The sequence below is a fragment of the Mastomys coucha genome, unplaced genomic scaffold, assembly GCF_008632895.1.
Source record: "Mastomys coucha isolate ucsf_1 unplaced genomic scaffold, UCSF_Mcou_1 pScaffold5, whole genome shotgun sequence".
In the NCBI taxonomy this organism is placed as follows: domain Eukaryota; kingdom Metazoa; phylum Chordata; class Mammalia; order Rodentia; family Muridae; genus Mastomys; species Mastomys coucha.
This window is the reverse complement of record NW_022196911.1, coordinates 55,808,748-55,822,508: the sequence shown is the minus strand read 5'-3', so window position 1 is coordinate 55,822,508 and position 13,761 is coordinate 55,808,748. Positions and strand designations below refer to the sequence as shown.

Below are 13,761 nucleotides of genomic sequence, written 5' to 3'. Positions count from 1 at the left end.
GGGCCCTGAATGGATCTCATCACCCACAGCTCACCTTGAATTGTTCTTCAGATGCAATGAGCACAGCATGCCCACCCTGCATGTCAGGCGCCTGTGCCAGGTCCCGGGAAGCCTCATAGGGCTCAGGCAGTGGACGGCCACGACCATCCAACACAGCAATGGCCACCACAGGTGCTCGGTGCATTAGCTGTACCTCCTTGCCCAGCACAGCCTCCACTGCCTGCTCAGGCCGCTTTTCACCACCTGCTGTGGCTGCTGGAACCTCCAGCGCATAGGCAAATACAGAGCCCGAGTTGGTACCTGCCCACATGGTGGGCCCATGGTGGGTCGCTGTGGGGGACAGGTAAAGGAGGGCCTCCTGAGAGCCCATTCCCCTTCTACCTCACCCTCACCTGCACTCTCATTTCCTAACTGGTTGCAGGAGCCGGTGCTCCCTCCTACTCTACACCTGCTGTGTGGCCTCAACCCACTGGTCTGAGACACCAGCCCAGATCCAGAAGCTTGAGTCACCTTGAGGGCATCTTCAAGGAGGGTATCAGGCCCTCAACCTAGTACCTGATACCACCAACTCAGCAAGCTATACCCTCAACTCATTCCAGCAAACGCAGTGCCTCCTGCAAGGCTAGGCATGCTAGCACACTCCTTTAATCCCAATCCTCAGGAGGCAGAGACAGATCTCTGAGTTGAGGCCAGAATGATTTATATAGCAAGTTTCAGGCAGCAGTACTATGTGGTGAGACCCTGTCTAAAAAGCAAGCAATAAACAAAGACAAAGATAAAAGAGTAAAGTGTGCCGACATACTGGGGTGGAGGCTGAAGTATATGGGGGACTGTACACTATTTTCTGTTTCAAACTTAGTATTATACAACGAAAAACCAAAGAACCACCAACATAAGGCACAGAGAGGATTTGCTCCCACAGAGTCGATTCAAGACCCTGAATGATGGCAGCACCACCTCTGCCTGATCTGTCCCATACCACTGCCACCTGCCTACCACAGGACCTCAGCCACCCTGGCTCTCACTGTCCACTTCACCATGGCTCCCTCACTGTCCACCTCAGCCATCCTGGCCCTCACTGTCCACCTCACCATGGCTCCCTCACTGTCCACCTCAGCCATCCTGGCCCTCACTGTCCACCCCACCATGGCTCCCTCACTGTCCACCTCAGCCATCCTAGCCCTCACTGTCCACTTCAGCCATCCTAGCCCTCACTGTCCACTTCATTATGGCTCCCTTGCTTCTGTTCAACTCTACAAAACACTAAAATATGTCTCCTATGGGAAGCTATACAGGTGGCTGCCAAGGTGTCCTAGAGTATAGCTCAACATATAGAAGTTGCTCATAACACCACCTCCCCCACCAGTACAGAGGTCATCTAGCCTCTCCAACCCTCGTCCCTACCCTGGCCTCACCATCTCTAAGGAATGTGTCAGCAAAGTAGAGGCAGCGTACAACACCAGAAAGGGAGTCATCAGCAGACCGAGGCTCGATGCGGCGCTGCACAGGCGTCATCTCCAAGTCGTGTGGGCAGGACTGCTCTGCCAGCTGTGCATTGGCCTCCTGCAACTGGAAGAGCAAGAGGAGCTTAGACGTACCCTTCTGAGAGCCCTTTCTGCCCAGTGTCCAGCAGGCATTGCCATCCACACACCTGCTCCTCACTTCACTACACAGGGCACATGCAACTGAGGGCTCTGGACCAGGGCCTAGACATGGCAGCCAGTCCCAGCTCACCTTGCTACTGGCAGTAGGAGCCCGTTTTTTGCCTGAAACGCGGCTCTTGCGGATTCGCCGGAATGACTGTCGCAGTGACTTCTTGAGGGACTTCACACGTGACAGCGGCCCCTCCATGGCCAAAGAGTCATTGGGGTGAAGGGTACACCTGGGGATGGCAGGACCAACTGTGCTATGGAGCCACACTGTACTCCTGCTATCCTGAAGCCAGATATCAGAGCGCAGGTCATGGAACCAGAGCAACTTGGTGCTAGGGCTTGTGGCTATAGCAGCTGGAGGAACTAACTAGTTCTCTCGCAGGATAAGAGAGTATAAGAGCTTTCCAAATCAGCCTGCTTTTATGTAACCTCTGAAAGGAACTAATCCCAGAACATCTTCTCTGGGCTCTGGCTGGCCACCTCATGCCACCTACCTGGCTAGCACAGGGCTCTTGCGCTGGTAGTCAAAAAGGCCAAAGCCATGACTGGTACCAAAGGCCACAAGGCTCCACTCAGCATGGAGTGTGACAGCAGTGACAGCAGCGGGTGGCAGGCACTGTATCAGCATGCGGGGCTGGAATCCAGCAGGCCAAGGCAACAGGCCTGTGTGTGGGCTCAGCCGCTCATGGCCCTTCCACGTGAAGCCCTCTCGATCCTGAAGAAGATCCACGTTGGCCACACTGACGGCATGCTCTGCTGGGACGTCACTGAGCTCCAGCACCAGAACCTGGACCACACAACAGGAAGAGGACTTAGCAGAAGAGAGGCATTCTAGACCTATCCAGATATTGCCAGAGTAGTCCCATAACTCACCTACCCAGCAAATACCCTTTGAATATGTACCAAAGGCTTCACTGAGCATCCAGAAACTGCTGACCTCATAATATGCTAGCCCCTGCCCTCCTGGATCCCGTGACTCCTTCCTGAGTCTCTGTCTTCCATGAGCAATGACTAAACAGTAGGCCCTGTGTGCAAAGTCAGTGCACAGGAATTCTGTGACTGAGACCCGCTAGGCCCTGTGGGTGTAGAGCACATCTGCACACCCATATTTCTGCTTCCGGCCTCAAGCCTCTGTGCTTCCCCTACCCTTACTTAAGCCATGGCACCTCCATACTTTGCATCTGTCATCACCCCTGCCAACCTTACCTGGTGCTCCGTTTCCACTCTGACCTAATGTCCATGTTGGTTTCCCTCTACTTCACCACACCCTTCAGAGCCACCTCCTGCAGAAAGCCTCCCCAATAGCCACATCTGGGGACACCAACCACACCTGGCCTGCAGTGCCAGCCACCACCATCTGGGCTGTGTACTTGCAAAGCGAAACCTTCTGGATTCCCAGCCGGGGATCATCACTGTAGGGATCAAAGCAGCCCACCTGAGGGGATAAGACAGAATGGTGATGCAGTGCAGAACTATGACCAGCCCTGAGGGGGAGAGGGAGGAGAGGGAGGAGAGGGAGGAGAGGCACCTTGCGGAAGGGTGGCCAGTCATCCTCCACAGCCTGAGCCAGGCTGTCAGCATGTTCACAGTCCGTCTGGAAGAGGCCAGCTGTGCTCAGTTTGTAAAGTGGCCTCAGCGCCACACCAGAGGCGTCCCAGAACCGCACAGTGCCATCCTCATGGCTGTAGAGAGGGTAAGTGTCAGAGCCTGCCCTGGGAGATCCACACCCTCTCAATTATTCTTCTAGTGGCCACTACAGGTGCCTACTGCACATGCTGAACTCCAGCTGGGGTCATACTGCACACAGCATTAAGCACCCACTATGTAGGATAAATAGGTACTCAGGCTACACACATCTTATGCCCCAAAAGCCTGTTAACAGGTTGGAAGGTAAAAGAATGACCACTTTGACAACTAGGAGATGGCAGAGGGGAGCACGGGCATCCAGAAATCACAGCATATGCCACAAACCCCAGGTAGGGCGAGAAGCCTAAGGGGGCCTTGCGGATAAAGCAGTGGAAAGGTTGGGGATCAAAAGAGAGCAAAGTAGGGAGAGGGAGAAGAGCAGACAACAGTAGGGCCCAGCCTCGGGAGAAGCTGCAGAGCCCCACTGGACTCCCAAGACACTGAGACACCCCAACAGTTGGAAAAGAACTAGAGAATAAGGAGGTTCAGGCTCTCCAGCATCCCTGAGGCTATAGCAAGCTCCCAACAGGAAAGGGCAAGTCCTGAGGGTCCCAAGACAGGCAGGGCAGTTAGTAAGGCCTGAGTCACCAGTGCCCAGGCCTAGCCTGGCATTTCTAGCACCTGACTGGCAGAGTCAGCATAGGCCAACCCAGATTTTCCAGTCCATGGCAGGCAAGCCAGGTGGGCGGAGCCTGGGCTGGGCTGGGCTGGAACTCAGTCCCAGGCCAAGAGGAAGTGCAGGGTAGGGCTTTGGGCCAGAATCAAGAAAGGCTTCCTAACAGGAACAACCCAAATCGGATTTGCTAGGACTAAGCCTGAGTCACCCAGCACTTCAGCACCCAAAGAATCTAGGGCATTCAAGAAACAAATAAGGCCTCATAGGTGCAGGGCCTTGTCTGCCACCCACACTTACCCAGTCAGCAACAGCCCACGCTGCGAGGGTTCCTGGGCCAAGTTCCGGCCCCCGGTAATGGGCCAACTCTAAGAAAGACAAGAAAGACAAGAGCTCAAAGTTAGGCTGAAGGTCTCCCTCTCATCCTGGTCATATGCCTCCCACATTCCCATCTCCAGACTGGGCTAGACCTCTACCAGAACAGCTCCCACCTCACCACCCATCCTGGGACATAAGGCACCACACTCACCAAGGCACTGGAGGCAGGCTGTGGGCTCTGCCGCTCACCAGCACTTACAATGCGGGCCCACAGCTTGCTGGGGACGTTGGCAACATGGGCAGAGCAGGTGATAGCTGACGAATGCAGTGGGGCCAGGTAAGGAGCAGGCACAGCTGGCCAGCCTGGTGTCTGCAGGTCCAGCACCACCAGCTCCTCCTCCAGAAGCACAGCTAGGGCCTGGGGGTTGTCAAATTCTGTGGAATTGGGGGAGGGAGCTCAGCTTAAAGCCATACTGGGCCAGCTAGGGTGAGAGAGGTGGAATACTCACCATTCTCTGGCTGTGTGCTGTGCACTGTGAAGAAGTCAATGACACGGGAGGTGAAGTCTAGAGTCACCAGTGTCTCTGCTCGCAGTACACTCACACAATGGCGGTCACCATAGCTGGCTCGAGGCATGCCACCACTGAAGATGATAAAGTGGTCTCTGCAAGGGGAGGGAGGCCATGTGAACCAGGAGCCCCTGGAGAAGCGGGCACATGCTGGATAACCCAGGAAGGGCTTCACCCCTATATACCCGGAGCCTAATCCTCTGGTCCCAGCCAGACAAGCCCCTCCCACACTGCCCCCTCTACCTACCCCGACTCACAGCTCCGCCACAGAATCTTGTTGATGGCCTTGCAGGGGAAGGGGCCTGGGGGTGGGGAGAGTGTCAGACCTCCCATTCCTCATCCATATGCCTCTCCCCAAGGTATGGCCCATACCCAGCGATACCCCCCGGAGGCTCCTTCTGTAGATTTGGCTATGCAGTACCCTCTTCAAGGCCAGCTGGCCCTCTAGTCCCCACCCTTGGCTCAAGCCTCCCCAGTGCTCACCATAGGGTGTGGTCACTATAGTGGGCTGCAGCGTTGGGGGGCTGCCAGTGTCTGTGGACCAGATGGCATAGCTGCCATCACTGTGTGAGCTGATAATGCTGCTGCCCCCACGGCCCCAACACAGGCTCTCCAGCTGCTATGGATGAGGATAGGATGGCATGAGCCAGCAGGTGTGTACAAGGGCTTGGAGGAGGAGCACATGGGCCTCACTTGCTTACCTGGTTACCCAGGAAAACGTGTTCCACAGACTGTGTGGCCTGGCTCCAGATGACCAGTAAGCCCCGACTATAGCCTATGAGGATCTTGCTGGGGTCTTGCAGATGTCCCTGGAGTGACTCCACAGGGCCCAAGGCCTTTCCACACCGATAGTCATCTGGCACACTGCAGAGAGTGCCCAAGAGAGTCAGGAGAACTTCCCAGAAATGGGAAGGCTCTCCTGCCTGCTGCTCACCTGCGCAGAACTTCATCTGGGCTGAGAGTCTGCCCTTCCAGCAGTGCCAGGGTGGCTACATCCAGGAAGAATATGTTACCACTCTCGGTTCCCAGGGCCACTGTGTTGCCAGCAGCCAGCAGGACCACAGTGACGCGGGTTAGACTGGTAGGGAAACTGCAGGAGAGAGGGAAAGCGAGTAAGGTGAGCCCATCTACCTGCTGGGGAAGGCAGAACGGGCTGGACCCTTTCTACAGGCTCTCTTCTACCTCTCTGCATTCACAGGGCCTGTTCACAGCACAGGCTGACACCCTGGGAAGGCTATGTGCAATATAATTAGCCTACTCAATTATCCCCCAGCATGCCAGCAGAGAAAGGGATAAAAATAAGTTCCCCAGGTCTCCAAAGCTCCCAACTCACTTACTACCCTGCTTCTCTAGGGCAGAATCAGAGCACTGCCCCAGCCAGGGTCCCCGACACCAGCCCTTCAGATACCTCAGACATCAGGGACCCAAATAGTGACCAGGCCAGGCCAGGCACTAACCTGTGGGCAAAGACTATCCCATCGCAGCTATTCCAGCACACCTGAGGGCAAGGCCCCCTAACTGGGAAGCCCAGCCTGCTGTGCACAGCCAGGCATCCTGCTAGCACCTCACCAAGCCTTCCCTGGAGAATCCTCCCAGCTGTCAACCATGGCGCAGCCTATCCCAACTCAAGAAGCCAGCAGGAAAGTCAAACATGGGGGTACACACCAGTAACCCTACACTTGGGAGACTAAGGCTGGAGGATCACTAAAAATTCAAGGCTAGCCTGAGACTTGGCTGATATCACCTTGGCATAGAACTGTCCCAAATCCCTAGCGTACAGTGCCAGCTAGCCTAAAGGTCTAAGGAGTTGGGTATGTAACATATTCTATTCACTGGGACCCCCAAACTGAAGGTTCCCATAGTGGGAAGCACAGACTCTGCCCATTGGCCTCAGACTCAGCTGGCCACACCTTTAACTCTATCTTCAAAGGATACCACTTCAAACAGGGTTCTGCCCAGGTACTTGAACCACAGCCCAACTGTGGCTGCCCTGCCTCAGCAGAGCAGGCTCATAGGCCCTGTCTAGTACCTCTGCCCAGTGCCTAGCCCCTGGTCCTCTAGTACCTGGCATTGTCAAAACTGGGCCTGCTGGGTGGGTGGAAGCTGAGCCCTTCCTCCAGGTGGGCACAGCCGTTATGATGGATGATCTCCCACAGATGCAAGCTGCTGTCATCTAGCAGGGTCAGGAGGCGGCCCTGATGGGAAGGAGCAAAGACCAAAATGGGGATAGCCTGGAGGGGAGGAGAACATGGGAGTGGGGACCACCTGATGCTGGTGGAGGAGGGCAGATATTCACCTGACCAGGCAGGAAATGCATCTGGGTGACGGTGGCTGCATCCCGATGTAAGCCTGTAAATTCCACTCCAGGTGCACCATAGCTAAGGTAACTTGTCAAGAACAATATATGCAGGCAAACCAGGACAGTCAGACAGGCCCTGCCCACCCAGGAGTTCAGCGGTCACCTGATGACCCCTACTTCCTAAAGCAACTCTGCTTCTGTACCCACAGAATCCACACGGCGCCCCCAGTAGGGTACTGCTATAGGTTTTCAAGCCCTCATCTGCACAGCAGGCTGATGACTCAAACCCAGAAAGCTGGTGCGGATGGAATAAGAATAAAAACCTGCTCAGCACTGTGGCTCCAGCATGGTACACGTGAGGCCTCGGATGCACCTGCACGGACCAAGTGCCTTGCAGTAGAGGTTAACAGGCCTAGGCGGGACAGAGCACTAGATCAAACAACTCTGACTACGGGCAAGAACTCCAAGCTCTCTCCAGAGCAGGTAGCCAACAGCTTCCACTGCCCAGCTTCCAGATGAGCACACAGACTAGAAGACAGGAGACCCGCTTGAACAAGTGCCCCGATACCCAGCAACTCCAGGACTGATGGTGGCCAGGAAAGCTGAAGCGGCCCAAGAAAGCTAAGAGATGGGTCAGTGATGTTGTCCCAGTGACAAGGAAGCAGTTGCCTGGATATTGAGCTGGGACTCCCTGAAGAGGCTGGCAAGGATGACAAAGAGAGGACAGGGGGAGCTGGCAGGAAGCAGGGTCTCCCAGGAGATGAGGGGGTATAGGGGGAGGGGAGGCTTCAAGACCAAGAGTGGCACTTTCCAGCCTCAGTTTCCCAGCCTCAGGGGCTCATGGCTGTGGGAATTTAAAGGGAAGAGGGAAGAGAAGGGGGAATCTAGGCTTTGGCTTCCTCATTTGTACTAAGCACGAGGAGCTGATTCCCACAAGGACAGCTCTAAGCACCTGGCAGTGAAGACCATGGACAACTCTGATGTGGACACCTCTAACCTCGTACAAGGTCACAGCAAGTGGAGTGGCAGCACAGCACCCACGGGGCTTGGAGTGGCAAGCAGTGCTCATCCTGGTAACTGTCCCACCACACACCCGATGGCCCACAACAGAGGGAAGGACATCCCATCCAGCCACATTCCCAGACACAGGATATCACCTCATAAACCATGGGCCACGTTCCCACCCCAACGTGGTGCTCCAGCTCTTGGTGAGGAGGTGGGGGAGGGGGGCACCTCTACCAAGCTGCTTCTAGCCAGACTCTGCACCTCAGTTTTCCTGAAGGCAGGTGAGGGTGCTATTTCCAGAGTAAGGAGACAGTCAGTAGCTGTGCCCCACCCCCATCCTGGACAACAGGAAAATGCCTGCATTGTACAGCTCACTCAGCCCATTGTACGACGTTGGGGTCCAGATGGGGGCAGTGTTGCGCTCACCATGCTGAGCCTGGCACCGCCCTCGCCTCCTGGGTTGAACACATGGGTCTTCGTATTTGTATTTGTGTGTGTGTGTGTGTGTGTGTGTGTGTGTGTGTGTGTGTACATGTACACACGTGCTCTTCCTCTCATCAGGGCCCACAGGCCACCCTAACGGCCCCAGTCACAGTTGCCAAGACGGTAGGATCACCTAAGAATTGGCAGGCTGAAAGACAGCAAGGGACAGCTGTCAACACTGCAAACTGGCCTCCCCTCCAATCACCCGTCTCTCAACAAAAAGACACTCTCATTTCTGAAAGGAGTCAGGAGTCATCAGAGACACACAGGCACAGCAACCTCTTCAGAAGGCCCAACAAACACGGCCGTCTCCATGAAGCACCTGCCATGCTCCAATCCCAGCACAAAGTGAGAGGCACGCGGGAGGTCCTCACGATCCCTGAGCACCTCAAGAGCAAAGGATACATCTTGACAGCCCCAGACCTGGTGCCGATAGCCATGATGCGAAGCTCGGGATCGAAGGCCAAGGCGCTGGGTTGATTGGGGAAGCCATGCTCCACAGTCTATGAGGGAAGAAAGGGTTCCCTGGGCAACACGCTCTGGGACTTCTGTTTCCAGTTGGCCCAGAAGGTACTGTCCACCTCCCCAAACGGAGAGCACCGGGAAAACAGGAATCCCGGCGCCATCCGGAGTGGGGATAGCACCTGGGACCTGACTACTGTTGCCTCCGCTCTTTGTGAGGTCAGGTCCTTCCCTATACACTAAGCTCCAATACCTACTCCTTCCTTTGAATGACTGTGCGTCCTCCCACTGGCCCACCCATCAAGCAGCTCCCACTTCTGCCGAAGTGTAGTTGGGACATGAATACCTTCAAGAGATGTCAAATGTGGACTAGTAGCACATGGCTTTACACATAGCATTTGAAAGGCGAAGGCAGGAGGATCCCAAGGTAGAGGACAGCATGGACCACATAATGCAATGTTGTCTCAAAACTAAATACATAAATAAAAGAGGCCACCTACCGGGAGCTAGCCATCAGGAAAGGGTGGGGTGGCAGAGCCTACCTAAGCAGTCTTGGGCTGATCACAGCACTCCATCCAACCTACTTACACTTAGCAGTGCCAGTGAGCCACCCAAGAGATCAGGGCCACCAACCAACCATGCCAGTTGGCGGGGGAATTCCCTTTCCCACAGAACTGCCAAGCCCCGTCTAGACCTGACTTCCTCTAGTTAGTCCCAAGCTTACAGTTCAGTGTCCAAGAGACACCAGAACGTGACAGCAGGGCAAGTCCCCACAGTCCTTAGTGGGCACCACCAGGCTCGTTTTATGGAAGAGGTTATCCTATCCCTATCTAGTACCTATCCTTTGAACCCCAACTCCAATCAACTGAGCTCTATTGTTTTAGTTCTAAAACACACAAAAGTAACCCTTCCCTTCCCACACCCTGTACAGGCCCACCCAATGCCTGCCTGGACCAGTGCTCAGTCACCCGTGGAAACCAGCCATCCATCCCTCCTCTACTTGGGGCCCTCCAGGAGAATCCTTCTGATCCACAGCCAAAGTCAAGTCCTCACCATGTAGTCCCTCTCTGGGCATCCCAGTTCACCTGACTCCCACCCCAAAGCCCTGCTCTTTTGCTAGGCAGTTCTTGTTAAAGCTTTGGCATCTTCTGCATTCCTTCTGTCCCATCCCCCACCACACTGAGCTTTACCTGGCACTCCCAAATGACCTCCCTAACTGGTCCCGCCTACGTCATCATCCTAGTCCATATTTCCACACCCTCATCACACCATATTTTATCCACAGCACTAGCCAACCCTGTGAACTACTATATATTTTACTCTTCGGTTTTAGCTTTTCATCCTCATCCTTTCCCAGTGAATAAACTACCCCTTCAATGAAGAACTGTCCACTGTGCCCTGGCACCAAGGAGGCAGGTACCCAAATTAAACTAGTACGAGATGCGCATCCTACGGGCAATTTGTAATTTGTGGTCTGAGCTGGATTTAAACCTAATACACACTGTTCACCCTGGACCACAAGCCCAAACTCAAGAATCCAGGGCTTATTCCCTAGAGATCTTCTAACACCCCCTCTGGCAATCAAACTCCTTCCCCAAGATGACCTATCTCCTATCATTGCTGCCCACTCAAATCGAGCCTCACCTTCCTCAACTCCTACCACTGTAACATCAGCCAGGGGGAGCCATGCTTCGGAACCTCATCACAACTGTGCAGGTCTCCACTACACACCTCATTCACTGGCTAAGACCCATTCTCTTGTTTCATGGGGCACACCCTCACGGTGAGCAAAAAAGAGACTCACATCTGAGGAGCCTCTCCTCGAAGGTCTTTGGCAGGTTCTTAGTCATGGTGTCTGTAAAGCCTGGCTCCTCCACCATTGCCGTCTGAGATCCCAACAAGAAAAACTGAGCCATGGCAGTGCCTCCCCCCTGAAACGAGCCTCCTAAGAGAAGTCCAGGGTCCCTAAGTTCTGCTCAGGACAGTAGCAGCTGCTTCAAAACTCCCACTCCATTGCTATCACACAGCAAGGCAAGAAGATAAGCGGCCCTCTCCTGACTGAACCTCAATTTTTTTTCACGTGTGTAATGGAAATAAGAAATCGAATCCTCAACGGCAGGATACACACAGGCTCTGGAATAAAAGTTACATCTAACTCGAGCCCCACCAGTACAGATAAAGAGTTAGACTTGTGGGGCCCTATGTTGGTCAGTGTAGACGAGGTGGGGGCTGAGGCCTTTCCTGGGGTCTCTTCTGTATCACGTCTCTCCAACTTTTGTAAGGTCAGGATGGCTGGCCGGGTTGCAAGGAGATCCAGAATCCACAAGGGGGAAAACTGACCTTATTTCATGGCGGGGGAAACTGAGGCACTAAGGTTTGAAATGCAGTTGAGCATACAGACCAGCACATCCCTTGAACTAGGGACCCCCCCCCCAAGGTTGGGTAAAGCCTGGGAAGCAAAGTGGAGGAGCTGGGATTTCCCAGCCCCCCTTCCCCCCACACTTTTCCCTCTCTCGCCCGCCTAAGAGTTAAAGAAAAACAAAACCTGGCCCTGGGTGTCCCTCGGCCGAGCCCGACTACACACAAAAAATGAAAGAAAAGAGGCCAAGAGTGAAAGGCAGATAGGTCGGAGGACCCCACTGAGCCCAAGGGACACCCGGGAGAGATATCAGGAGTTCAGAGACCAGGGGCAGAGACACAAGAAGAGCCCGAAAGCGCACTGCACGGCGCGGGGCACAGCCCGAGACCCCGACCAGGCACACCCGAGCAGCGCGGCGCTCGCAGGGAAGAGGCGGCCCGATGTGGCCCGCCTGAGCCACCGGCGCTCCCGCCGCCGCACCTTGTGGAAGGCGAAGAGCTCCTGCTTGAGCTTCTCGCGCTGCGGGTCGGCGCCCTGCCGCCGGAACCGAAACTTCATCATCTTGCGCCCGCCTCCGCCACCGCCGCGGGATGCGCCCGGCCCCGCCGGTCCTGAGGCGCGGGGCGGGGCCTGCACCGAGGCGCGGGACGCCACGGACGCCCGCCCGACCCACTACGTGAGCGTGCCCGCCGTGCCGTGCCGCCCCTTGCTCGCCAGACAATGGGCGAGGACGGGGCCCCCGGGCTCGCCGAGCTCGCCAGGGGGCCCCAATTACGCATGCGCAGTGGTGCGGGGCCTGCTGGGACTTGTAGTCCGAAGGTGGGTTCCAACCGTGGGAAGCTGGGCTGTGGTTTGGTGGAAGGTTGTTTTCCACTCACGACTGAGCTACATGAACATTCTCATAATGCCAGGAACAATTCTAGCCCCTCCAGGCCCCACTTCCCCCATCTTTGCCGTTGTTATCAAGTTTGTGTGGACAGTTTTCACGGATCACTACTTTGCCTATTCCCCCGGTATGTCTCCCACACCGTGCTTTTTGTCTCAACTATTAATGAAGAACACCCTCTCTAGGAGCCAGGGTTGGTTGTGCACAACTTTAATTCTGGCAATCAGGAGGCAAGCAGAGGCAGGCAGATCTCTCTGAATTCCAGGCCAGCCAAAAGCTACATAGTAAAACTATGTCTCAAAAAAAAAAAAAGAATTCTCAATTCCTTGGAGTTTTTTTGTTTTTGTTTTGTTTTTGTTTTTTTATGACCTAACACAAAGGGCTCGGTTTGCACCGGCTCAGAAGACCCTTCAGAGGGACGCGAGGCAAAGAAAAGGAGCGGAGGGCTGCAGGAGGTGGCAGGCTTGCGGGGCTGAACAAGAACTGTGCTTCTCCCCCTGTTCCCCCATCCCTACAGGGAACTCCGAGAACAAAGCTGCGCCCCGCCCCCACTTTCTTCCTGTCCCACCCACCTCCTGAGCCTTTTCTCTTCTGGACAATGGCCTCTAGGCTGAACCTTTTCCTGCTGGCTGAGGGGCTGCCTCAGTGTTGGGAGAGATCCCAAGAGTTTAAGCGGGCCAAGTCCCCGTCCTACCATCTTTGTCAAGAGAGGAGGCGTTGACCCCTAACCCTTAGGCAGCTGCTCAGCAGCAACAGGGACCTAGCTACCTCCAAAGTGCCCACTACCAGCTTTGCTCAGCCTGCCTGTGAGTTGGGGCTCACTACTCACAGCTCTTTCCCATGCTGTAGCTAAAGCTGTTGGGTTGACAGCAAAGGGCCCCTCCTGATCTCAACGGGCTTAATAATTTTAAGAGCTCTCTGAGAGAGGCACAGATACCACAAAGTTTTAAAGCGGCATCACCCCAGATGCCCAGAGGAAGAAACAGGAGCAGCTAACACAGACCAAGATCAGACCTCACACCAGTCATGACCAGAAGCAGCTCAGAGGCCTAGGCTTCAGTCCTTGTCCTACCCCATGTTAGATTTCCAGCTTGCGCCTGCTCAGGGCATGCTCCACAGCAGCACCTGCTTTCTCGACCCTCATAGCTGCAGTAAAAGTTACCCCCAGAAATTTGCCCTGCAGTCACAAAACCAAAACAAACAACCCCAAACACAAGACAACAAAACAGCAACAACGAACTTTTGTTGTTTGATGGCCATTAAGCCATTAAGAATGACTTTTAAATCTGGGTAGGAGTGGTGACCCACGCCTTTAATCCCAGCACTTGAGAGGCAGAGGCAGGTGGATTTTCTGAGTTCGAGGCCAATCTGGTCTACAGAGTGATTTCCAGGACAGCCAGGGCTACACCGAGAAACCCTGTCTTGAAAA

At 54.8% G+C, this 13,761-nt stretch overlaps 1 protein-coding gene across 1 annotated transcript in view; it reads right to left on the bottom strand.

Annotated features, from left to right (window-relative positions):
• Llgl1 (LLGL scribble cell polarity complex component 1) overlaps positions 1 to 12,160 on the bottom strand; it is a 14,424-nt gene extending 2,264 nt beyond the window's left edge. Inside the window, exons 1-17 of the mRNA XM_031350905.1 lie at positions 11,927 to 12,160; positions 9,031 to 9,128; positions 7,135 to 7,216; positions 6,903 to 7,033; positions 5,773 to 5,928; positions 5,540 to 5,702; positions 5,322 to 5,457; positions 5,086 to 5,140; positions 4,779 to 4,933; positions 4,481 to 4,704; positions 4,252 to 4,319; positions 3,181 to 3,334; positions 2,983 to 3,087; positions 2,147 to 2,439; positions 1,735 to 1,882; positions 1,416 to 1,569; positions 35 to 330 (exon numbers count right to left, since the gene is read on the bottom strand). Coding sequence (XP_031206765.1) covers positions 35 to 330; positions 1,416 to 1,569; positions 1,735 to 1,882; positions 2,147 to 2,439; positions 2,983 to 3,087; positions 3,181 to 3,334; positions 4,252 to 4,319; positions 4,481 to 4,704; positions 4,779 to 4,933; positions 5,086 to 5,140; positions 5,322 to 5,457; positions 5,540 to 5,702; positions 5,773 to 5,928; positions 6,903 to 7,033; positions 7,135 to 7,216; positions 9,031 to 9,128; positions 11,927 to 12,007 — 2,499 coding nt within the window. The 5' untranslated portion in view covers positions 12,008 to 12,160. The remainder of the gene's footprint in view (positions 1 to 34; positions 331 to 1,415; positions 1,570 to 1,734; positions 1,883 to 2,146; positions 2,440 to 2,982; positions 3,088 to 3,180; positions 3,335 to 4,251; positions 4,320 to 4,480; positions 4,705 to 4,778; positions 4,934 to 5,085; positions 5,141 to 5,321; positions 5,458 to 5,539; positions 5,703 to 5,772; positions 5,929 to 6,902; positions 7,034 to 7,134; positions 7,217 to 9,030; positions 9,129 to 11,926) is intronic.
• Positions 12,161 to 13,761: the final 1,601 nt, after the last annotated feature.